The 27902-nt window shown below is 29.9% G+C and overlaps 2 protein-coding genes across 4 annotated transcripts in view; both read left to right on the plus strand.

Annotated features, from left to right (window-relative positions):
* The window catches only part of LOC143231324 (uncharacterized), a 196480-nt gene that overhangs the window by 124354 nt on the left and 44224 nt on the right, over window positions 1-27902 (plus strand). The window lies entirely within an intron of this gene.
* Window positions 122-26983, plus strand: LOC143231306 (DNA-directed RNA polymerase I subunit RPA49-like). Of its 2 annotated transcripts, none has more exons than XM_076465859.1 (8): window positions 122-183; window positions 4717-4855; window positions 9947-10054; window positions 11628-11730; window positions 20714-20853; window positions 24010-24100; window positions 24765-24887; window positions 26711-26983. In XM_076465859.1, exons 2-8 carry the CDS (start codon window positions 4723-4725, stop codon window positions 26847-26849), a joined length of 837 nt encoding a protein of 278 aa, XP_076321974.1. In that variant the 5' UTR covers window positions 122-183; window positions 4717-4722; the 3' UTR covers window positions 26850-26983. The 2 variants fall into 2 exon arrangements, with proteins under 2 accessions (XP_076321974.1, XP_076321981.1); XM_076465866.1 differs by having other exon boundaries at window positions 11634-11730.

The following is a 27902-nucleotide window of genomic DNA, read 5'->3' on the forward strand; positions in this document are numbered from 1 at the left end:
TTTATTGGTCACCAAGATGTTTGTTTGTAGTGGTCTTTACAATTGTAAACTGTTTTATCTACTACACATAAATAAAATCACAACCAAACAAATGTTAGAAACCAGATTTGTTCCTTATCCAATACAGGTGGTTGCTAAGAAACAAAAATCCAAAGTGAGAAATCTAAAACTTATACTGAAAAGGTAAGTAATGTTGGTGTGCTCCATGTAGTTACTGCACTGTAATGTATGCACAAATAGTACGGTGTAATATAAAACTACTCCATATAATGCCATTGTTACATAATCTAATTATATAGCTGTATTTCATACATAGTACTTCATTTGTTTTCTATCATGGATTTTCACTGGAAAAGAATAATAGCTCAAGCAGTTAAGTTGTATCTGCAGCCTAGAATGTTGATTTTCGTTTTGTAGTGTTCAATGATTTGCATTATCTGTACACATTATAAAACACACATTTGGGTTGTTTCTAACCATCCAGCCTCCTAGGATACATTTAGCTAATTAAAAGTGTATTTGTCATTTCCTAACTAAAGCTGGTATATTTAGTTGTCTTAATGAAAAATGGATCAAAATAGGGATGAAAAGTATTCTAACTGGTGTGAGTTACATTAACAAACTAATGGTTTTGGTGTACAATTTGTTATCTCTGACCAAATGATAACTATACATAGCACATTATGTGGTAACAGTTATACATAATACACTTTAATGTTATTTACTGTACTATTTGTATTAACTTAAATATTATTTTACATTGTTATTCATACAACTCTTATCTAGACAGCAATATTTAATTTCTAGAAAATTGACAAACCTAGGATTGTGCATTTCACAATATCATACTTTTTCTGAAGTGTTACAATAAATCTTGCTAAAAGTGAGACACATGAAACAACAATAATTCCAGTCTTTCTTGGCTGGTTTAGAGTATATCTTTCAAAATATTTTGAATTGTCTGCATGTAATTAATCACACTTTTATTAACTCCATAGGTGCATTATGCTCTTGTCACAATATTTTAGTGAGTTACTTTCCTGTCATAGTAGCTCAATGAACTTCATGTCAAAATTAGCTAATGATTCAAATTTTAATGTTATATAAATTTTAATTTCAATATTTAAAAAAAAAAATCATCTCCTTTGTATGAGAATTATAACATTTGCTCTCTAGGATCCCTTCTTTAATTTATTTACTACCCCTTTGAGAAGTATAAAATTTGACTGAAATTATTTGATTCCAGAGCCATAAGTTGGAAAATGAGATACCTTTCGCTATGCCCACCTGTCACATCCTCTGTTTCACAAATTGTCAATAGTTTCCTCTGATGTTCAACATTATATTATTTATAATCAATAGAAAGTGAGAAATTTAATCTCACAAATGGTTTATTATATTAAATTATTTTTTACACAGAGAAATTTGTAGTTCCCAACCAGTTCAAACTTATCACTATGGAGACCACGTTATTTATATTAGCTAAATCTTCAGTGGATCTTGTCATATAATTTGAAACCCAGAAACATTGTTCTAGTTACAGGATATTGTCTGCTTTTTGTGTATTATTATTTTGTGTTTGTGGTCCAGTGTTTAATTAAATAAATCAAATATTTGGGGCAATAGTGCCATTAGTATAAAAAGTGAGGTTAATGTTTCAAATTTAATTAGAGGTTTCACAGGTTACATAGATGAAATATGCTGGTAAGAAAAATATTTTAAATCTAAACATGAAAATCACTTTACACTTAGAGGAGTCAACTCTTTGACTGTATATATATTTGTGGATAAAGTTTTTGTGAAAATATATTCTTAAAACTTATGATTTTTTTTATCAACTAAAGACTCCTAATGCTTCTTGAAAGTTTGCAAAATTTCATGAAGATAAATAAAACATATTGAAAGTTTATAGTTTGAAAACCATAAAGGTTAATTTGAAGTCAAAAACTCAGCTGATTCAACCAAGTCTGTAGAGAATGTGTTGGAAGGCCAGACTAATGTACTAATCTTTTTACTTAGATAAGTGGCTAGAAGTTAGTGTCTGAGATCCTTAGGATGTGGTTATCCCATTTCAAAGGATGTTCCAGATACTTATACAAAATGATGTGAATAAAAGGCTTTTTATCCCTATAAATGTTGAATGAAATAGTCTGTGATGTGTGCAATATTGGATTCTGGTGTAGCATGTGTAACGTTTGGTTGGTATTTTAATCTTTTAAATAAAAACTCCTGTTTTAACACCAGCAACTAAATTAAAGGATAATAGAATTACATGCTAACTAGTCAGTGTATTCTTTAACACATTATTCACTTTCAATAAAAATTTTGTTTGTATATTCACTCATGTTTCTGTATTTCTTTCCGTTACTGCCCAAGTTTGTTACGTTATGTGCTTAACCATCATAATTCTGCATTTTAAATATGCACTGAAACACTTCTGTTGTATATCAGTGAACTTGAATACCTTAGAGTAGTTAAAAAGACATTTTGATGTCATGAACTAGGACATAGCATTAAAATGTATTTTGAATATGCTCGATCGTCTAGTAATTCTAAGATGAATAACTTACACAAACTAACTGAATAGTAGATTAATTCAGGTTAAATGTGCACTTTAGCTAGACTTATCTAATAAGAGAGGTATAACAGAAACAAACAAGCTGAATACCTAATTAAATCAGGATAAATGTGTACTTTAGCTAGATTTATCTAATAAGAGAGGTACAACTGATACAAACTAGCTGAGTAACTGATTAAATCAGGTTAAATGTGCACTTTAGACAGATTTATCTAATAAGAGAGGTATAACTCACACAAACTAGCTGAGTAACTGATTAAATCATGTTAAATGTGTACTTTAGCTAGATTTATCTAATAAGAGAGGTATAACTGAAACAAACAAGCTGAGTAGCTGATTAAATCATGTTAAATGTGTACTTTAGCCAGATTTATCTAATAAGAGAGGTACAACTGATACAAAATAGCTGAGTAACATATTAAATCATGTTAAATGTGTACTTTAGCCAGATTTATCTAATAAGAGAGGTGATATGAAGTTCATTCATGCTGACTAATTAGATTTGAAAGTTAGCAATCAGCTTGGTTTATTTGAAGTTCAATTATATTGACTAATCAGATTGTAAAATTAGCAACCAGTTTGGTTTATTTGCTTTGTCTTGCTAATTTCAAACTTCCAGTAGATGTCTTTTGATAAGTGCATGTTTTATTTACTTATCTTGGATCAGCCAGTTCTTCAGGGTTTATTGTATAAATTGTTTTATGTTGTATTTTGTGAGTAAAATTATTGTTAATTTTTGCATTATCATAAGAAGGGAAATTTCTTTTCAGAGAATTCCTGAGAGAAAACTATATTTCTTTTACTGATTCTTCTCTTTCCAATCCTCTTTTCTCTCCTGTTCTTATTGATTTCTTCTTCATCTATTAATTTCTTTCATCAGCTCTTGACACTGTCTTTTACCCTTCCTTCCATTTTGTTTATCTTCATAAATGTTCATACTGCTTTCTCCTTTTTCCACTTTTATTACAATATCAAAATAAATGCTTTCATAAATGAATTTTCTTCACCAGCTCAGAATTCTTTCTTCTTCTATCCATTCCTATTTTTAACCAGCTGTTCAAACTATCTTTCACTGCTATTCTTTCATAAAAATTTTGTACTGTCTCTTATTTTTCTTTCCTCAACTGTTATAATTTCTTCCTTTCCAGTTGTTCAATGTACTTTCAAGTTATGTGCCTATTCTTTTTCAGCTGTTTATATTGTCTTCTCTTCTTATTTCTTCCATTTCTTTTTCTTTCTCCAATTGACCACATTAGTTTTTTTTATTATATAAATGGTCACTGTATCATAGCTTTACTGTAAATTGTTGTCCTAATCTGGGACATTCTGAATGCAGTTGAGGGTTGCATAAAGTTCAGTTTGATTTGTCACTTTCTATAGACTGTCCAGTTAAGGAAATTATATACTGGTTCTTTGGGATGGTTGCATTGTTACATGTTTCTCTTGCACTTGGAAGAAAACTTTGCAATTATTGCATAAGCTATTTCTGTATTTGTTGTCTGATTGATCAGCTGCATAGAGAGAGAATATTTTTTGATTGCAGTTGTGCTTTCACTGAACTACTACTTTTTTTCTTGAGAAGAGAAGGTTTGTTTCAATGGGAAGGTCTGGATTTATTTTTAATATATTGTCTGTGTTTCAAGTCTGCTTCTGCTGATTGTGTGCACTTTAATTTTGTGGTCAAGTTGATACAAAATTTTCCCTCATTAAATAGTTTTTCTTGAAATTTTTTCTTTTGGGTCAGTTAATATGGATCATTTGTTTGTCTCTGCTTTATTAGTAAAAGTGATAATTCCCATACTAGCTGTCCTAAGATACATTTTTACTTCAAGTGGGTTTCTTGTCATCATGAATTACTTCACAGATCATTTGTGTATTTGTCTAACTGTTTTCAATAATGTAAAATATATTACCAATACAATGATAATTTTTTACATTCAGCTGTTTTTTTCCATCAGAACAAAATTCACTTTTACCTTACACTTCAATTCAGTCAAAATATTTTATATAAGGCTGACTTATTGATCAATACTATTATGCTTTGATAGCTGGTCATACCATTTTAGTTTTAGAATAATATGAGAATCATTGATCTTTGTACTGATTTATTCACCTCTGCCTTGTATCTTTCTCACTAGGTTGACATGCTGACCAGTGCATTTGGAAGCAAACGAAGAAGAAAGGCAATGGAATCTAGGGTCAATCACAAAGTTGAAGAAGGAAACCTAGAACAAGTTGCAGACAAAGTTGTTGAAAATATAGAAAAGGAAGTATCAGGTAGGCTTAATACTGCCTCTTGATAGAGATAGTAATGTTACAGAAATACAGAGCTTAGCCAAATACTGGCTGCTGATAGAGATAGTAATGTTACAGAAATACAGAGCTTAGCCTAATACTGGGTGCTGATAGAGATAGTAATGTTACAGAAATACAGAGCTTAACCTGATACTAGCTGCTGATAGAGATAGTAATGTTACAGAAATACAGAGCTTAGCCTAATACTGGGTGCTGATAGAGATAGTAATGTTACAGAAATACAGAGCTTAGCCTAATACTGGCTGCTGATAGAGATAGTAATGTTACAGAAATACAGAGCTTAACCTGATACTGGCTGCTGATAGAGATAGTAATGTCACAGAAATACAGATCTTAGCCTAATACTGGCTGCTGATAGAGATAGTAATGTTACAGAAATACAGATCTTAGCCTAATACTGGCTGCTGATAGAGATAGTAATGTTACAGAAATACAGAGCTTAACCTGATACTGGCTGCTATGAGATAGTAATGTTACAGAAAATACAGAGCTTAGCCTAATACTGGCTGCTGATAGAGACAGTAATGTTACAGAAATAGAGAGCTTAACCTGATACTGGCTGCTGATAGAGATAGTAATGTTACAGAAATACAGAGCTTAGCCTAATACTGGCTGCTGATAGAGACAGTAATGTTACAGAAATACAGAGCTTAGCCTAATACTGGGTGCGGATAGAGATAGTAATGTTACAGAAATAGAGAGCTTAACCTCATACTAGCTGCTGATAGAGATAGTAATGTTACAGAAATACAGAACTTAGCCTAATATTGGCTGCTGATAGAGACAGTAATGTTACAGAAAAATACAGAGCTTACAATTAATACTGCGCTGATAGAGATAGTAATGTTACAGAAATACAGATTAACCTGATACTGACTGCTGATAGAGATAGTAATGTTACAGAAATACAGAGCTTAGCCTAATACTGGCTGCTGATAGATAGTAATGTTACAGAAATACAGAGCTTAACCTAATACTGGCTGCTGATAGAGATAGTAATGTTACAGAAAATACAGAGCTTTAGCCTAATACTAGCTGCTGATAAAGATAGTAATGTTACAGAAATACAGAGCTAGCCTAATACTGGCTGGCTGAGAGGCTGAGATAGTGTTTGTTACAGAAATAGCAGAGCCAGCCTAACACTGGCTGCTGATGAGAGATAGTAATGTTACAGAAATACAGAGCTTAGCCTAATACTGGCTGCTGATAGAGATAGTAAAGTTACAGAAATACAGAGCTAGCCTAATACTGGCTGCTGATAGAGATAGTAATGTTACAGAAATACAGAGCTTAGCCTAATACTGGCTGCTGATAGAGATAGTAATGTTACAGAAATACAGAGCTTAGCCTAATACTGGCTGCTGATAGAGATAGTAATGTTACAGAAATACAGAGCTTAGCCTAATACTGGCTGCTGATAGAGATAGTAATGTTACAGAAATACAGAGCTTAGCCTATTACTGGCTGCTGATAGAAACAGTAATGTTACAGAAATACAGATCTTAGCCTAATACTAGCTGCTGATAGAGATAGTAATGCTTTAACAATTAAAAGTTATATTAATTAAAACATTCAACTTTTTAATATGGCTTTTTGTGTACATGATTTTGTTTTCAAAATAAAATAAAAATCAGTAAAGTTGGGATGATCTTCAAAACAGTTTAAAATAAAAAGGGATTCTTAGATTACTGAAGTTTAAGAACGACCAGTTTAGAAAAGCCTGGTAGTTGGCAGTTGCAATATTATACAAACATTGAAATAAAGGTTTAGTTGTTGGTAATAAAAAGATTCTAGGTGAGTGTCCAGCTATTTATTATTGTAATATTCTACAACCTATAAATAAAAGACTAGACTTTGATAATTGCAATATTTTAGGAATATAAAGACTTGGTAAAGATCCAGGTTTATATAAAAATATAGTTGTTCATTATCACAATATTATGTAAAGTTTAATTAGGCTTAGTTGTTGATATCACAATATTATGTGAAGTTTAATTAGGCTTAGTTGTTGATATCACAATATTATGTAAAGTTTAATTAGGCATAGTTGTTGATATCACAATATGCTACCAGTTTGAATAAAAGTCTCGCGTTGATAATCTCACTATTTTACAACATTTTGATGAAAGTCTAGCTCTTTATAATCACAGAGTATAGGAACATATTAAACTATTTATAATAAAATATTAAAAAGTTACAGAGTTTAGGTAAATATTAAACTATGTATAATACAATATTATACAGTTACAGAGTTTAGGTAAATATTAAACTATTTATCATAAAATATTATACAGTTACAGAGTTTAGGTAAAAGTTAAATTATTTTTAATCACAGGCTATATTATACAGTTAATGAAAAGCTTCAGAAACCACTGAACTGGTTAAAAGTGGTCAAAGATTGAGCTGATTTTAAGTACAGTGTTATATAGAGACAATTTTTTAGAATGAAACAGTTGTTGGTAATCACAATATTGTGTAAACATAACCTTCTAAAATTAAACAGTTTTTTATAATCAGAACATTGTTTAAAAATAACCTTTTAAATTAAACAGCTTTTTATAATCAGAACAGTTTAAAAATAACCTTTTAAATTAAACAGCTTTTTTATAATCAGAACATTGTTCAAAAATAACCTTCTAAAATTAAACAGCTTTTTTATAATCAGAACATTGTTCAAAAATAACCTTTTAAGTTAAACAGCTGTTAATAAGTTCAACATTGTTCAAACGTAGGTTTAAAACAGCTACTGAATCAACAATATTTTTAAGAGCATAGTAAAGTAGAACTAGCTCATATGTATAAATCTGAAAAGAGAGCAAAGTAAGAAAGCTGAAAACATATATAGAAAGACAACAAGATTTTCTCAAAAACTTAATGTAACATGTTAATGATAGCAACAATAATATTGAAGAAAACACCAAAGTCATAAGTTTTGAGTACCTGCAGTTGACTTTTTTAAGGAAATGAAAGATGGAATAAAATCTTATCTTCTTATCAGTAGTAATTAAATAGAACATCAAGAGAGCTACTATTTTCACAATGCTTTTCAGAAGAACATGATAGTATGGTTGGTACTATTGAAAAGCTAAGAAGGCAGTATCTGTTTTCAAGAGTAAGCTACAAAAGGTATAAAAAAGTAGTTCTTATGTCACACTTTTCTGTAATTGAACAGGATTCTTAATTCTGTCACTATATACTTGGTCTCAGGGACCAACCTCATAATGACATTGTGCTTGTTATAACTTTTAAAGTAGTAAGTGTATCTTCCTGAGATTTTGAGGATTATTAGTAAACATTACAAGGCTTTTGTGTGCAAAATATTACTTTTTTTATTAAATTTTAAGATTTCTAAAGTAATGTTTTTCTCACAAATACTTTCTTTCAGAATGTTGATTATCCAACACGCAAAGTAATTTTGATTTTAAGATTTAAAATATTGTTATGAATCAGAACAATTTCAAATTTTATGTGCAAAATCTCTAAGTTCTATACATTAGTGAGCAATTATCAAACTTTTTCAGAAAAATATTTATATTTTATCTTTTATTTTCAATATTGTATCTCTGTTCAGGTTTTTCTAATTTGACTGACCTTGTAAAGAAATTAGAAAGTAGATATAAATTATGCTGGAGTTGCTACAAATTATAACACAAATGTTTAGTTTAAATAGCTTCAAACTCACAACAATACAAATTTATTTATATTTATTATTTTTATGTTATTGACCTTTCTGACATGCCTGTCTTAACAATACAGAATTTTCAAAGATGGTGCACACATGTTTTCATGTCACCATATCCAGTAATATAAAACTAACCATTAGTTTCCACAAAGTGACTTGTCTTAACAATACAGAAGTTACAATGATGTTGCACACATGTACTCATGTCACCATATCCAATAATATAAAACTAACAGTTTTTACAAAGTGACTTGTCTTAACAATACAGAAGTTACAATAATGTTGCACACATGTACTCATGTCACCATATCCAATAATATAAAACTAACCATTAGTTTCCACAAAGTGACTTGTCTTAACAATACAGAAGTTACAATGATGTTGCACACATGTACTCATGTCACCATATCCAATAATATAAAACTAACCATTAGTTTTCACAAAGTGACTTGTCTTAACAATACAGAAGTTACAATGACGTTGCACACATACACTCATGTCCAGTAATATAAAACTAACCTTTAATTTTTACAAAGTGAGCTGTCTTGGCTGTATTTTGTAAAACTATCACATTTCAGTTATGATACTTTATTAATATTTACAAATAAGTTTTTAATATTATTTTTCTTAAAACAGTGAATACTACAATAAATATATTGATACTTCAAACAACAGAAATTGTTGGTGGTTCTTACTTTATATTGTAGCTGTTTAATATTAGTAATTTGAGTTCATAATTTGTACGAAACTAAATACTTTGACATCACTAACATCTAATTTGAACCATTCAACAAACCATGTGACACACACAAATTGATATTTAGTGTGTTTATTTTATATTTTAAGAAATTAACTAATGTATAATACTAAGATATGAATTATAATTTCAATCTTATGCTAAACTTTTTGTCATGCATTGATAAAATAGTACTTCAATACAATTTTGAATGTGAGTCTACAAATGCAGTGACCCATCCTTTGACCACTGACCATAGTAAGACCTTTCTCAGTATAGTTAACAATATATATAAATTGGATAGTTTCATAAATAACTCATTGTTAGCTATAGTTGATTCTGCTTATAAAAACTATTACTTGCCATAAGCTTTATAAATTATCATTATTTTTGCAGTAAATAAGCCTATACTAAATGTTAGTATCTTGCTAATGTTGTTGGTCATAGATATCTTCACAATCACATTATTTAACTTAGAATTTCAATTAGAGACAACACAGCTTTCTAAATTATTTGCCTAAGTGGTTCTATCGTTTTCCATTATTTACATATTAAGAAACTAACTTTAGGTTTAATAGTAAAAATTTTGCTAATAAATGTAAGGTTTTGAAACTAAGTTATTTAACTGAAAAAGGCACGAAGACAACGACAAAGAATCAATTGGAACTTGAAATGCCTGAAGCAATTCCACCACAAAATCGAAATGCCAGCTGTTCAGAGGAGGTGTATGATGTGAAAGATAGTATCCTTTTCTTTTTTTGTAACTGCAGAAAAATATTATTTTAATTAGAAATTTGTCTTTAAATACCTTAACACTTCTTGTTTAATTATCTTCTGTTTTTCTATCATAAAGATTGTTAAGAGTTTTTGTAACTAGCTTTTTCTCTTTCTCTTGTTCTTTGATTTATTAGTTTTTATGTTTCATACTTGTCAAAGTTAGAATAGCCACTGAATTGTTTGATAAGCTAGCCCTTCTATTTTGAGAAATTTGATGTTCTGTTTTTGTTAAAGGTACAATAGCCACTGGCTTGTTTGATAACCTATCCCTCGTTTAAAGATAGGTTTGATGTTTTATATCTATTAAAGGTAATATATTGTTGGGTTAAAATTAAGGAACTAGCTGGACATACAGGTTAGAATTCATTGTTTTATCAGTTAGATTCCCTTCCTGGACAAAAAAATTAGAATTTATTGTTTCATCACTTGGGTTCCTTTGTTGTATGTAAAGACAATAACTTATTGTTTCATCAGCTGGATTCTCTTGCTGGACATAAAGATTATAATTCATTGTTTCATTAGTTGGTTTCCTTTGTTGGATGTAAAGATTAGAATTAATTGTCTCATCACTTGGGTTCTTTTGTTGGATGTAAAGATTAGAATTAATTGTCTCATCACTTGGGTTCTTTTGTTGTATGTAAAGATGATTATTGTATCATCAGCTGGATTTTCTTGCTGGACATAAAGATTAAAATTTATTCTTTCATCACGTGGGTTCCTTTGTTGTATGTAAAGACAATAATTTATTGTTTAATCAGATGGATCCTCTTGCTGGACATAAAGATTAAAATTCATTCTTTCATCAAGTGGGTTCCTTTGTTGTATGTAAAGACAATAATTTATTGTTTAATCAGATGGATTCTCTTGCTGGACGTAAAGATTAAAATTTATTCTTTCATCACGTGGGTTCCTTTGTTGTATGTAAAGACAATAATTTATTGTTTAATCAGATGGATTCTCTTGCTGGAAATAAAGATTAAAATACTTTGTTTCATCAGGTGGGTTCTTTTGTTGGGTGTAAAGATTAAAATACTTTGTTTTGTTGGTTGGGTTCCCTTGCTGGACATACAAATTAGAATTTATTGTTTCATCAGTTGGGTTACCTTGCTGGACATACAAATTAGAATTCATTGTTTCATCAGTTGGGTTCCCTTGCTGGACATACAAATTATAATTCATTGTTTCATCAGTTGGGTTCCTTTGTTGGATGTAAAGATGACTGTTGTTTCATCAGCTGGATTCTCTCGCTGGACATAAAGATTAAAATTTATTCTTTCATCAGGTGGGTTCCTTCGTTGGATATAAAGATTAAAATACTTTGTTTCATCTGTTGCTAAACATAAATAATATTTCATGAAACTCAACCAATTTAGGAAATTTAAGGTTTTTAATGTTAGAATTAAAACTGTAGAGTGCATTAAATTAAACAAAAGTTGTTCTTTGTAAAGTTTTTAAAAAATAGTTTTAAGAAACAATTAACACATTTGTAATGTGTCAACCTTGAAAAGAAAAAAAACATTCTTCCTTTAACAAAACTGGTAAAGTTATATCTGATGAAGAATATTCTGGCCTTGATGAAGAAGCTAATCTTGTGGCAGATGCTACACTTGACCAAATTAATGAATGGAAAAAGGAAGGAAAGTAAGCTGTTTTGTGTATAAACAAACTGATTATTGAATGGTTAACAAAATCTCATGTCAAACATGTACTTTATAATAATTTTATTTCTTTATGTTTACTTTATAAGAATGAGTTTGGATAGAAGAACAGTAACCATGAATATAAACAACACATAATGGAATAAATCATTTTGTTTTGGTGAGTTCATTTTATAACAATAACTTTAACTAAAAGGACATTGGTAAGAAATCTCTGAGTTCTCCAAATTACAAAACTAGTGAGTTTGTAAGTCAAATAGTCTCATATTCCAATTCTTGCCATAATTTATTGAGATGAGTATCATATCATTTTGTTTTGTTTAAATATCTTGAAACTCTAATGTTGATTTGTCCTTTTAAGATATAACATGAGGGTGAAAAGTAATGATGGAAAAGCCTTCCAACAAATTTACATTTAATTAAACACCATAATTATATTTTCATTTCCAGTTTAAGTTATTAATTTTCTAACTGTGCTTTAATAATTGATTGGTAGAATAGTTATAATTAGTTAGTTAGCCCTAACAAATAATTAGCATTGTTTTAATTTATATTATTTTAACACATACTTAGAAGCTATTTGTAATGAGCCAGTAAAAGTGTTCAGCTTTATTTTACTCTGATATAATTATTCCAGATACTGTTATTATGTATTAACTGTAAAATATTAATATACAAGTTCATAAACACATTTGTACACATTATACTATAACTTTTGATACAGTGTGTTTTTCTTTACAATATTCACTAGACTTTTAGTAAAGACTAACTTTTTTGCACACAAAAAAGTAGGTTTTTTTAATGAAGAATGTACATTAAATATTTGTTTGTGAAAATACCAAGCCTGTTTCCTTACAATTTCAAATGAAAAGTGATTTTTTTATGTTCTTTGTACCAAAAAGCTCAATTATTATTTGTGTAATCTCTAAAATATTCTAAATATATTTCAAATGTTTGTTTTCTGATTATTTTCACTGAGACTTTACATTTTTTTTGTTATTTATTCTGCCCTATTTGACTGATCTGGTAACCATCATAAGAAATTAGAAAATAAATGTATATTTGGCTTTTTTTCATTCTGAAATGACCACAAATTATGCCATGAAAATACAGTGTTTAGTCTAAATAGCTTAAGTCTTCTAACATTATATATTTATTATTTTTATCATATTGACCTTCCAGTCATGCCTGGCTAACATCACAGAACTTGCACTGATGCAGTGCACATACACTAATGTTACCATGTTTTATAATATAAAAATGTTCATTAGTCTTTATAAAGTAAACTGACTTAGCTGTGTTTTAGTGGATTAGTATTCAGTAATATGCAGCCACATTTCAATTATTATATATTCTATATGTATATAGATTATTACTATTTAGAAATAAGGTATTAAACTTATTTTTCTTAAATTATACAACAGTAAATAAAGAAGTAAACAAACAATTATTTCTTCTAGTCCTAGCATGACCTTTACATTTGGTTGCTACTTGACATAAATTGCAAACTCTTTTAAAATTTTTGTCCATGAGATATAAGAAATAAAGTATTTTTTTAGGTTTTATATATAAAGTTGAATAATAAAAAATCATAAACAATTACACTGGTACCATAGAATTCCACTACAGCTTAATAACTGAGATATATTTAGGTATAAAAAATATGAAATTTTTGAGGAGACTAATGACACAACTTACCTCCTTGAAATCTCGGTTTAAAAGAATGAAATGGCTCCTAATACATGAAAGTGGTTGGGAAAATCACTACGAGGACATTCTAAGCAGTTGGCTGGTTATTCAATGTCATATATCAGGGGTAGAAATGTTCTAAATTTTCAGCAGGACACATGTTCTGCTGAACAGTGAAACTGGCCGGACACTTGAAATTTTAACAGGACACCTCAAAATTGTCACCAGACATTACTGGAAACCATTATTATATAAAACAGAATTATTTTATTTATGGCACTGAAACATTATTTAAAAGCAAGTGGCAACAAGCCTTGTATCCATTAAAAATGGCACACCAATCAAACTGGTAGATTTAGTCATCCAGCACTAAGACATCTGTATCTCTATTGTTTCTACATGTGTGAGTTTCATGTGGACTCACAAATCATCTGGTTTTTATACTGTCCTTCCACCAGGATTCTACAGACCTGCACAGTAATTCTGTGCTTGCAAGATCACAGGTCTTATTCTTAGCTAATTTTATTGCCATCAAGAGAACCATTTATTAGTTTGGACCACCAGTCATCCTTAATAACTGCCATCTGGGAAAATCCATATTCTGGTTCAGCAGATGACATGGAAATCACCTGCATGAGGCATACCAAGGCCAACACTGTTGCTCCAGGGATAGGTTTACCGTCCTCAACAGTAATTTGACTTAACACATGGGCCCACAATCCACTTGCACTACTAGCCAGGGACTCATCTGATTTGGCAAATCTTGTGGCTTTGAGCAGTGTCTCTTGTAAGTCAGCTTGGCAAATATCAGCGGTAATGTTGAAGCCCTCAGCTTCTAGCAGAGCACCAAAGTGGTCCAATAGTGTCTGGAGTTCATTATGGCTATAAGATGACAATGCTTCTTTGCTTTTAGGTCAGTTCCTTGGTTTAAAAAATTTGGCACCAATAAAATCCTTATCAAATTCTTCAAATCTCTCATTCAGATATGTGATAATTTTACCTATGAAGAGTGCGCTCTTTGTAGGCCTCCCACCGGGTTCCTGTTCGTTTTGTTGGCTTTTTAACAATAATATTGTTGGTTTTACCAGCTTCTTTGAGGCCAGCCCTGTTCTGTGGCGAATTGTCACAAAACTTCCATAAGTTTTCTAAAAATGTTTGGATACTATCAAGGTAAGGGATGTCCTTGATGGTCTTCTTAATTGCAAGTTCCAATCTGTGACTAACACAGTGGATCACTATCAAATAAGGTTTTTGTGCCTTCAATCTGTTGACAAGTCCTTTATTTGTGCCAAAATTGACAGCTGCCCCATCAGCTGTTAGGCATACAATTGATTCAAGCCAGTCGGGACACTTGCGATATATGGACAATGCTGCAAGTAGAAAATATTAGTACCCAATATTAGTTACTTTCTGTAAAAAAACAAAAACAAAATGTAAATTTGTACTTTGGAAAATTCAATTGCTCCATTATCTATTATTCTAGTTGTGCTTGGTTGAGCTCCAATTCTGTCAGTGGTTCTTCTTGGTTTAAATCAATTAAAAAATGATTTTCACTGATGTATATTAATAATGGAATGACTATGTAAACCTGAATTAAAACACAAATGTACATGAAATATTGTCCATTTTAATTTTTCTTAATTAGGAATTCAGGATAAATCCAGAAAATTCTCATCCCAGGTAATTAAGAAACCCTTACCTGAACTAAGTGCCTGTAGCAAGTGTTCACAATCAGCCTTCTCAACTGACTGCAGACACAGGAAGTGGGTTACTGGGTAACAGTCACTGTCCAAGTATCGTACATAGACTTTCTCCTGCTCAATGTTGGCAGTGTCTGTTGAGCCGTCAGTCAAAATGCTAAAGAATAATGAGGTGTGCAGATGAGATCTGACATTAATTCTAATTGTTTCTGCAATATACTTCGTAAAGATAACTGCTTGTTTCTCATTGGTATAATGTTCTGTTAAGTTCATACCAAAGTTGTGGTCCTGCAGCAACAGAAACTTTTGAAAATTGCTGAATGGTTTGGCATTCAAAGCCATATAAAGGGCAGTCCTGAACAGCACAAGCAAATGATCTTTCTCAGTCTGGTTAAGTTTTCTCAATTCTTTCATCATGGGAGTTAAATCAGGTGTTTTTTTTGCTGTCTTAACTTGACAACTTAGACTATGGGCACAACTGTTTTCATGCTTCTTAACAGCACTTGCTCTCAGGTTGGAAGATCCAGTTATGAAGGTGTTCTGCCTTCCACTACTTTGGTCATATTCCTGACAAATTGAGCAAAACATCAGTCCAGTAGCATTATTATACCCCAGCCATGGTTGGCCTCTATTCCATTCATCCTGGAAACGAGTAGGCTTAGTGCCAGTACTAGCAGTAACAATTTTTGCTTTAACACTTGGGCTTGGGTGAACAAGCTTGGGTTTTTTCACTCAGGGTTTCATAGTATTGTCTTCTGATTCATTAGTCTTGCTCGTGAAGCCAAACTGAAATAGATCGTGAGACTTTCCCATTTTTTACTATCAGATGCCATGGTCAGATCGTCATGAATGTTTGACAGTCACGTGACTATCCAGGATGGCATGGATAAGGTGACCTAAAAAGCATATTTTGTGAGTGTTCACGACTGTTTTTTAAAATTTGCTTTTGTTTTTTTTGTCTTAAATCTTAAATTTTGCAAGTTATTTTCCACTCATTATAGAATATACTTTTAAGCAAAATCTTTGGACTGTGCATACACAGCTTTTGCCTCACTTATTTTTGAGGGGACGATGTATTTGTGTCCGATATGTTAGGAATATGACCACCGGTCATGATGTCTGGTGATAGATGGGATAGTGCTAGTCAAACTTGATTTTTTAACGGACATGTCCGGCTTTAAATAGAAAATTATGAACCCTGTATATTGAAGTAAGTGTGCATGAGAGACCATTTCCAAAAATGGAAAGAAGTGAATGGAGGCACTGTATTTTATTCAGTACATAAGTCACATCTCAGCAATATTAAAAAATATGAGAAAAATAATATTTTATATTATAACTTGTCAATATTTATAATTTGAGAAATTTATATGCAAAAACGGCTCGTTTGGGTTGAGAAAATATTTTACATAGAAGAGCGAACAATGTTTCAACCTTCTTCGGTCATCGTCAGGTTCACAAAGAAAGAGGTAACTGACCGGAAGCTGGTCTATAGAATCTATAGATTCAAACATCTAATACCGCCCTCTACATTTCGACACACAGTTACACAACCCCTTTCAAACATGTGGTCAGCTTCGGTCAGTTACCTCTTTCTTTGTGAACCTGACGATGACCTAGAATAAAGCGCATTATCTATGTAAAATATTCTCAACAAATATTTTTGCATATAAATTCTCAACAAGTGGGTTTCTCGACATCACTGATTGGTAATTTGAGTTCCTAATTTATATGAAACTATAGACTTAGTATTTTGTCATCACAGACATCTAATTTTAACCATTGCTGCATTCAACTCACTATATAACTCACAAGAATTAATATTTAAGTGTGTTCTTTTAACCCTTTTGCAGCAGGTCAGGGGTCAAAGACTTTGTCATCATGTTTGTTGACTTGCATTAAAAATTTTATTGAAATACTATTTTATGAATTTATGTTAATAGTTTGGAATCAAATTGTAGATTTTAATTCAAACCTTAATATTATAGATGAGTTAACTTCTTAATTTAAAAATAAATATTAAAAGAACACATCTAAATATAGATTTTAGTGAGTCACATGGTATGTTGATTGCAACACTTGAAAATTAGATGTTTGTGATGTCTAAAATAGAAATTCTGAAATTTCATGTAAATTAGAAACTCATATTACCAATATTGGCAAGCTAGAATATAAAACAAGAATGTTGTATCTTTTTTATTTTGCCTTTTGTATTGAATCAAACATGGTGGCCCCTTCACCCCTTTACATTTTGGGAATGGTCTCTTATATGCACTTATTTTAACATATGTGAATAACCAGTCAATAACTTAGAATGGCCCTGGTGTGATTTTCTCTGCCACTTCAATCTTTGAAAAATCTCGAACATTTTTTCAGTCCAAGATGTCAATGAGATAGGTTGTGTCTTTCATCTGCTTTTTATATTTTTTTAAACACCTTAGTCACTAAGATTAAACATTATAGAGAAATTCTGTGATATCAATGCAGTTATTTATGTTTTTTTTTGGTTATTTAATTGTGTATATAAAATAAAAATTTTGTTTCATACCTTCCATAAGCAAAATATTATAATGGTTAGCAACTTATGTCCAGCAGCAACTGAGAACAGAAGTCCTAGCAAGAAGAAATAATTGTTTGTTTTACTTCTTGATTTATTGTTCTATATTTGAAGAGAAATAAGTTTAATAATTTATTTCTAAATAGTAATAATCTATATACAATATATATTTACAAATACAAAATACTAGTTTACTGAAACACAGGCAAGACAGGGAAGACTAAAGTTTAGTTACATATTACAGGATACTGGCAGGAGCACATGTGAACCATGTCAACACAGACTATGTAATGTTAGATAAGTATGAATAGAAGACCAGTACAGTAAAAAATAAATATATATGTTTATATATAGTGTATGACATTAGCTACATATACTAAACATTTGTATTTTTATATGTAGTCCTTCTAGCATGAGGAAAGTATAATTTATATTTATTTCCTGATTTTTTTATGGTTATGAGGATAGTCAGATGACAGACCCCACATAGTTAGAGTATAATAAATAACATAAAGTGTGATGTCTTACTGAAAACAAAAGTTTGAAATGTGTTTAGAAGGTTCTAGAGATTATGGAAACAATAATTGAGATTTTTGGGATGAAGAATAGTTTTTTAAACATAACATGAAATCACTTTGCACTCAGACTGGTAACAAAACAGACTGTTAAAACAAATCTGTAGTAAACATATTTCAATAAAAATCTCATTTTTTTGTGTACAAAATACTTGTAATCTTTACCAAAAGTCTAGAAAATTTTGTGAAGATACACATGTTGTATCAAAAGTTATAGTAGAAATGCTTAATGTGTCGACAAACTCGTATATCATACCGAGCTTGTTACAGAAGAGTTAATATGTACTTTTAGATTGAGAAATTAACTTATGCATAATACTAAAATTTGAATTATAATATACCATTTGATATCAAACTTAAACATAAATTAATAAAATTTGAATGCAAGCAACAAATGTGATGATGTGGTCTTTGATCCATGACTCATTATAAGGTTGATACACTTTTTCACATCAGACAAACAAAACTTCTTGTCTGTTTGTTATATGGTAGAACTTTTACTCTAATGTAAATGGGTTTCTGTATTTCCTATTTCTCACTATATATTAATACATCTTGGTCGGGCTTCAAAGATCAGACAGATACAATTTTATCAAGATAAACTTCTGCTCTGTTGAATGATATAACTTTTATTGTGACCTAAACTGGTTTGTGTATCCCAGATATTGTCACAATGTATTAACCATTTCTCCATGAGAGTATTTTTCTGCATGTGTTATAAGGGTTTAGTGAATTACATTCAAAAATCTATTAAATTACTTTTTCATCATCATATATAAAAATGTAGCTAATCAATAATCCATATTTTAATAAATATACCAATAAATATAATGTAGCTAATCAATAATCCATATTTTAATAAATATACCAATAAATATAATGTAGCTAATCAATAATCCATATTTTAATAAATATACCAATAAATATAATGTAGCTAATCAATAATCCATATTTCAATAAATATACCAATAAATATAATGTAGCTAATCAATAATCCATATTTTAATAAATATACCAATAAATATAATGTAGCTAATCAATAATCCATATTTTAATAAATATACCAATAAATATAATGTAGCTAATCAATAATCCATATTTTAATAAATATACCAATAAATATAATGTAGCTAATCAATAATTCATATTTTAATAAATATACCAATAAATATAATGTAGCTAATCAATAATCCATATTTTAATAAATATACCAATAAATATAATGTAGCTAATCAATAATCCATATTTTAATAAATATACCAATAAATATAATGTAGCTAATCAATAATCCATATTTTAATAAATATACCAATAAATATAATGTAGCTAATCAATAATCCATATTTTAATAAATATACCAATAAATATAATGTAGCTAATCAATAATCCATATTTTAATAAATATACCAATAAATATAATGTAGCTAATCATTAATCCATATTTTAATAAATATACCAATAAATATAATGTAGCTAATCAATAATCCATATTTTAATAAATATACCAATAAATATAATGTAGCTAATCAATAATCCATATTTCAATAAATATACCAATAAATATAATGTAGCTAATCATTAATCCATATTTTAATAAATATACCAATAAATATAATGTAGCTAATCAATAATCCATATTTTAATAAATATACCAATAAATATAATGTAGCTAATTAATAATTCATATTTTAATACAAGTTTTTAATTTTACAAGGTAATACTTTTTTTTCAAATTCTGAATTTCACCTAGTGTGAGAATTGTGATATTTTTTTCTCTAAGCATTCTCTCTTCTCTAATATATTCACCTTCCTTCCATGAAGTATTAAATTTAACATAAATTACTCACTGTAATATTGTTACCACTCATAAAAGTGTAGTTGTTATAGTCTTCAATATTATTTAGTTACAGAGCCATCAAATAAAAAATCAAACCCCACCTGCCACATCCTCTGTTTCACAAATTACCAGTAGTTCTCTCTAATGTTCAATACTACAAGAGTAGTTTCATGTTACAATTTAAAAATGAGTAGCTTAGTGGTTATGAGTTAAGTCAAGCTTGTGAACTTTGTATGGAGTTGAAGTAGAGAAAATAATAAGATATAAAGTTTAAATTTATTTAGAAGGTTTTAGGGATCAGGCAAATATAATCTTAGATTTATTAGATAAAGAAAAGTAGTTTTAATATTAATGAGGAAATCACTTTGCACTGAAATTAGTAACAAAAAACATATATATTCACAGTCAAATATTTAGCAAAAATAATTAAAAAACTGCCAAATTTTGTGAACATACTCATACTGTATTAAAATTATAGGATGGAAAATGTGAAAAGACAAAAAATTAATACACCTTGTTTGACTTTCGTGCATCACACAAAGAACACTTCTTGTTTCTGTTTTGTGGTAGGGCTTTTACTGTGACTTAAACTGGTTTCTCTATTCCAGATATTGTCACTATGTGTTAGTACACCTAGATCGGCTTTCACGCATCAGACAAACTAAACTTCATCAGGCTAAACTTCTTATCTATTTCCATTATTTGATACAACTTTTGAAACTTCGTTATCAGGATATGAAAAGAAAAGGTAATTAAAATGTTTTAATACAAATTCTGGTATATTTTAAAATATATTAAAATATTTTCAATAATTTTTCATTTTGCATTGTGTTTAAAGTTTAACTTTTTTGTTTGATTAATGTTATACAGAATTGGTACTGCTACTTTCAACTTCATTAACCCAAGACTTGAAAGTCATGTGGTGAAGTAAAAATGTGATATTTTAACAGATACAGTTTACATTAAAAATCCATATTGTGCACTTTCAAATCAGTATTTACATAAACTGTATTACCAATCATTAGCCCAGGACCTGTAAGTCATGTAGTAAAGTAAAAATGGGAGCTTTTAAACAATACAATTTATATTAAGAATCCATTTTGTGCACTTTTTTCACTATCTACATAAACCTTATTATTAAGGACTTGAAAGGATTGTACATGTAATGTTAAAGAGGTAAGATTGAGAAAATAACTTTCACAGTTAAATTACATCTGATATAAAGATTTGTGTAACTCTCAGTTTCCTTTGTCATGAACCACAGTAGTGGATCAAAATGAGAATCTCTGATTTGTATTCTATTATTATCTTAAACTGGTTTCTCTATTCCAGATATTGTCACTATGTGTTAATACACCTAGATCGGCTTTCACGCATCAGACAAATTAAACTTCATCAGGCTAAACTTCAGGCCAACCTAAAGCTAGATGGCTTTGAGTATTACAATAAAACATCAACCAATCACTGCACATTGTGTATGGCACTTTTTAAGTTTATTTGATTACCTAACATTTAACATCAGCTGTATAATCATTGGCACCTGATCATTTTAACATAGTCTTGAGTTTATATTGCACATTGTAGCTTGCTGCATCCATGCGTATATAGCTTTGTGCCAGACTTTGATATAAGCTAATGTTTATACAACAGGCACGTCACATGCACCAATATGATTCTAACTTATTTTTGGAACTGTATTGATGTTGAATCTAATTTGTTTATATTTATAGCCCTCCTGCCTTATCATATACAATGCTACTGACAGAACCAGAATTAGTTTTTTACCACTGCAAGTTTGATTTTTGTTATGCTACACAAACATCTTAAGTGTTATTTAGATATCTAGGCTGTATTCCACAACAGAAATCTTTAAGTCTTAGTTTCAAACATCAGATTAACAGTCACTGTGATTGCTGATTGTAAGTGTCAAATTATAGCCAACACTATGTGATTGAGAATCTTATAGATACTACAGATACAACAACCATTATTGAAGTCGACTGATAGGTGTGACAAGAATTGTGCAAGCAGGAGGTGGTGAATGTGAGGTAGAAAAAAATTATAACTATATACTGTAATTAGAAAATATCTAGTTTCACGTAAAGTATGCAACAGCTCACCAGTTGTAGTAATGTCATGACTCTAATTAAGTTGGAAATGAAAGGAAAAGCTGTATTCAGTTGTAGCAATGTCATGACTCTAAATAAGTTTGAAATGAAAGGAAAAGCTATTCAGTTGTAGCAATGTCATGACTCTAAATAAGTTTGAAATGAAAGGAAAAGCTGTATTCAGTTGTAGCAATGCCATGACTCTAAGTTGGAAATGAAAGGAAAAGCTGTATTCAGTTGTAGTAATGTCATGACTCTAAGTTGGAAATGAAAGGAAAAGCTGTATTCAGTTGTAGTAATGCCATGACTCTAAATAAGTTGAAAATGAAAGGAAAAGCTGTATTCAGTTGTAGTAATGCCATGACTAAATAAGTTGGAAATGAAAGGAAAAGCTGCATTCAGTTGTAGTAATGTCATGACTCTAAATAAGTTGGAAATGAAAGGAAAAGCTGTATTCAGTTGTAGTAATGCCATGACTCTAAGTTGGAAATGAAAGGAAAAGCTGTATTCAGTTGTAGCAATGTCATGACTCTAATTAAGTTGGAAATGAAAGGAAAAGCTGTATTCAGTTGTAGCAATGTCATGACTCTAATTAAGTTGGAAATGAAAGGAAAAGCTGTATTCAGTTGTAGCAATGCCATGACTCTAATTAAGTTGGAAATGAAAGGAAAAGCTGTATTCAGTTGTAGTAATGTCATGACTCTAAGTTGGAAATGAAAGGAAAAGCTGTATAAATACAATTATTTCCCACATTGTAAACCTTGTAAAGTATATAGAAAAACTGATTAACCCTATTAGAAGCCTAGTGGAGAGGAGAGAATGCTGTTTGGTATGCATATCCTATTGTGTTATTACACATTGTCTTTAATTTGTATTGAATATGAATACATATATTTATACAGTATGAAAAAATTATATATAGATAGAAATACTAGCCAACATGCAACATTCTAGTATAGTTCAATAGTCCCTCCTATCAAATGTGTACAGGCTCCTCATATAATGACGTGGTATATATATATATGTATATATTACAGGCATATGCATAGTGATCATACATGCAGGACTGCTTTCAATGATACCAGGACCAACAGTTATTCCAAGCTGCATGAAGCTAATACATAGTTTTTCTAACAGACCATCGTTGGCTAACTATGCACTGTTTAAAATTCCTACTTTACAGATTTATGTCTATGATGGACTAAAAAAAAAAAGACTTAAAATGCCAGATTATTAAGAATTATTAATTTAAACAGTAGAAATAGAGATTTTCAAATAATTACAAGATTGATAAAGTGAAAGTGAAATTGCAGAAAACAAATAAAAACACGATTTAAGGTTTGAAATATAGTGTTGACATTATTTCCACAATCTATATTTAGAACTTTCCTAAATATTACACCTTTCTGACATGCAATCAAAATCAAAATTTTTAGCTTGAGGAAATATTGACAGTACCTTGTCTCAAACCTTGAAACTTGTTTGTTTCCCTGTTTTAAACTACTTGTATTATTTCTGTAAGCTTTTCAAGATTCACATATTCCCTTTTTAAATTAATACTTTTTCATAATGCGGCTTGTAATATCAGGAAAAGGCTGTAGAGAAAGTTGAGTATTTGTAGATATTTCACAGTTTTGATGGAATATCTAACTGGTCTGGAAAGATGTTTTCACATAATTTATTGGTCAAGTTTATGAATGTTTTTAACAGTGTACGATAAAAGTGTATGTCAGAGTTTTGGAAATAATATTTTTATTTTAATTTATATGATATCTTTTTTGTTCTTTATTAAACAGATCCCTTACCAACAGTTCCTGAACCATTTAAAAATCACTTGCTCAATAAATTTACACTGAAATCAGAAAATGAACATGGAACTACATTCAGGTAAGTGGAGAGGTTAACTACATTTTTGATATGTAAAAGTAAGCACTTACAGCACATGCATGTTGGATAAACAATGTGCTTCATTACTGGAATAAATTTAATGGAATTGGACATTATAGGAAGGGTGTAATTAACAAGTGCAAACCAGAATAATAGTCCATCAAGGATAACAAAATAAGATAAAAAATCACAACTAAACCTAACTAAAAGAAAAACATTTTTTTTCATGATTTTACTCATTTTGTAGCTGTTATGGTTTCTAAATACAAACAGTTTTAATTCTTATAACTTTCTGTTGTGTGAAATGATAAAAAAAAAAAACACTGGGAATTGAACGTAATTAAGGTAAGTTATTAGTTCCAGTAGTGGTTTAGTTTTCTTTATCAAAAAAGGTATTTTTAATAGAAATTTTGTAACTTATGTCTCACAAAAAATTGAGTTGCAGTTCATCCTTCTATTAAAATGGGTCAACATTTTTTGCAACATTTAGATAGAAATGAACTTATAATGTTTCTTTTCCTCCTGGTTTTAGAGTGAAAAAAATTGTACTTAAATACTATTTACATAAAAGGCCAAAACAGATGCAGTATGTCACATCGGCAGTTAACAAAATAAAATCTTTACTAATTCATCATATTGTTTCAATTATTTACTTTGATTTTAGATCTTTCCCACAGCGTATGAAAGATAAAACTATTGCATATGCTATGGTAGTTGCGTTGTTGGTGGATGGCTTCTCTATTGACTTTAGTGATGTGCACCCTGACTTTAAAATTCATATGAGCAGGTAAATAATCTCAGAATTTAGTTTATTTCACAAACTGTTAGGCTATTTGTTGACTAAATCATAACATTTTCTGTATTGGTAAGCCCTGTCCCTTGATTACAGCTCTGTTATTGTAGTTTGTTCAATAAGAAAGTTTTGTTTCATGTAACAATGTGTTGAGGTATTTGTTGACTAAATCACAACATTTTCTGTATTGGTAAACACAGGTTCTGATTACAGCTCTGTTATTGTAGTTTGTTTAATAAGAAAGTTTTGTTTCATGTAACAGTGTGTAGAGGTATTTGTTGACTAAATAATAACATTTTCTGTATTGGTAAGCCCTGTCCTTGATTACAGCTCTGTTATTGTAGTTTGTTCAATAAGAAAGTTTTGTTTCATGTAACAATGTGTTGAGGTATTTGTTGACTAAATCACAACATTTTCTGTATTGGTAAGAACAGGCTCTTGATTACAGCTCTGTTATTGTAGTTTGTTCAATAAGAAAGTTTTGTTTCATGTAACAATATATTGAGGTATTTCTTGACTAAATAATAACATTTTCTGTATTGGTAAGCCCTGTCCCTTGATTACAGCTCTGTTATTGTAGTTTGTTTAATAAGAAAGTTTTGTTTCATGTAACAGTGTGTAAGGTATTTGTTGACTAAATAATAACATTTTCTGTATTGGTAAGCCCTGTCCCTTGATTACAGCTCTGTTATTGTAGTTTGTTCAATAAGAAAGTTTTGTTTCATGTAACAATGTGTTGAGGTATTTGTTGACTAAATCACAACATTTTCTGTATTGGTAAGAACAGGCTCTTGATTACAGCTCTGTTATTGTAGTTTGTTCAATAAGAAAGTTTTGTTTCATGTAACAATGTGTTGAGGTATTTGTTGACTAAATAATAACATTTTCTGTATTGGTAAGCCCTGTCCCTTGATTACAGCTCTGTTATTGTAGTTTGTTTAATAAGAAAGTTTTGTTTCATGTAACAGTGTGTAAGGTATTTGTTGACTAAATAATAACATTTTCTGTATTGGTAAGCCCTGTCTCTTGATTACAGCTCTGTTATTGTAGTTTGTTCAGTAAGAAAGTTTTGTTTCATGTAACAATGTGTTGAGGTATTTGTTGACTAAATAATAACATTTTCTGTATTGGTAAGCACAGGCTCTTGATTACAGCTCTGTTATTGTAGTTTGTTCAATAACAAAGTTTTGTTTCATGTAACAATATATTGAGGTATTTGTTGACTAAATAATAACATTTTCTGTATTGGTAAGCCCTGTCCCTTGATTACAGCTCTGTTATTGTAGTTTGTTCAATAAGAAAGTTTTGTTTCATGTAACAATGTGTTGAGGTATTTGTTGACTAAATCATAACATTTTCTGTATTGGTAAACACAGGTTCTGATTACAGATCTGTTATTGTAGTTTGTTCAATAAGAAAGTTTTGTTTCATGTAACAATGTGTTGAGGTATTTGTTAACTAAATCACAACATTTTCTGTATTGGTAAACACAGGTTCTGATTACAGCTCTGTTATTGTAGTTTGTTCAATAAGAAAGTTTTGTTTCATGTAACAATGTGTTGAGGTATTTGTTGACTAAATCATGACATTTTGTATATTGTTGAGCAGTGGCCCCTTTTTACAGTTCTGTTATTGTGTTTTGTTTGGTATGAAAGTATTGATTGTTGTTTAGGAACATTTGATGTATCTATCTTTGAATATTAGTTACTAAAAGGTTAAGTTAATTTCAAGTTCTTACTTTGAATATTAAATTTTAACATGTATGATATGAGTAAGTTAGTAAAATAAGGTTGTAATTAATATTTCTTGTAACTCAGGCTCATCACAATTGCCTCAGTTCTGGGTTGTCATATACAATCATCTAAAAACTTGTCAACAGGAACACCCACTAAAACAGCAGTTCTCACTATTCCATTATACACACCAGGAGATAAGCCAAGGTCTAAACGGACATAAAAACTAGAAGCATTAATTTGGAAAACAAGATCTAATCTGTTAAAAATGTTACTAGATACATTTTTTGTATGTTAGTGACTTTAGACTATGCATGTTTGTTGAGAATAAACCAATAAATTTATTTCTAATAAAAATCTACAGTGTGAGTGTTTTATATTTTTATCAAAACAATTATAATAATTAAGAAAATTTTTCTCAACCCAAACCAGCCATTTTTTCCCCATATATTTTTTTCTATAAGTGGGTTTTTTCATCATCACTAATTAGTATGAACTCACCGTAATAAAGTCTTTAAATTTGATTTATGCAAAAATCTATGATATTTTCATACTTTATATTCTTACAATAAATTACAAGCTATAATCTTACTGACATTAACATACCTAGTTTAACTAAAACACTGTTCTCATAACCTCAGATATTATGTAAAGATGTTGGATCATCACTGTTAGTACTACATTATATTCTTACAATAAATCACAAAATATAAACTTACTGAGACTAACTTTATATTGTTGATAATTAAAACATTGTTCTCATCATCTTGGATATTATGTAAAGATGTAGGATCATCACTGTTAGTACTACATTATATTCTTACAATAAATCACAAAATATAAACCTACTAAGACTAACTTTATATAGTTGATAATTAAAACTGTTCTCCATTTAAAAAAATACTTGGTTGTTTTATTTTACTATGTACTCGTTTCTTCTCATTTGAAACACTACTGGGTTTTTACATTGTACAAGTTACTCCTTTCCATCCATTCTAAACACTACTGGGTTGTTTTACTTCACAAGTTACTCCTTTCCATCCATTCTAAACACCACTGGGTTGTTTTACTTCACAAGTGACTCCTTTCTCTCATTTTAAAACACTACTGGGTTGTTTTATTTCACACGTTTCTCCTTTCTTTCCATTTAAACACTACTGGGTTGTTTTATTTCACACGTTTCTCCTTTCTTTCCATTTAAACACTACTGGGTTGTTTTATTGCACAAATTACTTCTTTCTCTCCATTGTAAACAATACTGGTTTGTTTTGCTTTA

This window comes from Tachypleus tridentatus, chromosome 1 (assembly GCF_004210375.1).
Source record: "Tachypleus tridentatus isolate NWPU-2018 chromosome 1, ASM421037v1, whole genome shotgun sequence".
Taxonomy (NCBI): domain Eukaryota; kingdom Metazoa; phylum Arthropoda; class Merostomata; order Xiphosura; family Limulidae; genus Tachypleus; species Tachypleus tridentatus.

Bases quoted from the DNA above. Each gene is read 5' to 3' on its own strand.
- LOC143231306 (XM_076465859.1), top strand. From the start codon at position 4,723: ATGCTGACCAGTGCATTTGGAAGCAAACGAAGAAGAAAGGCAATGGAA. The intron at 4,856-9,946 runs GTAGGCTTAATA...TAACTGAAAAAG, and splicing joins TATAGAAAAGGAAGTATCAG to GCACGAAGACAACGACAAAG. The intron at 24,101-24,764 runs GTAAGTGGAGAG...CTTTGATTTTAG, and splicing joins GAACATGGAACTACATTCAG to ATCTTTCCCACAGCGTATGA.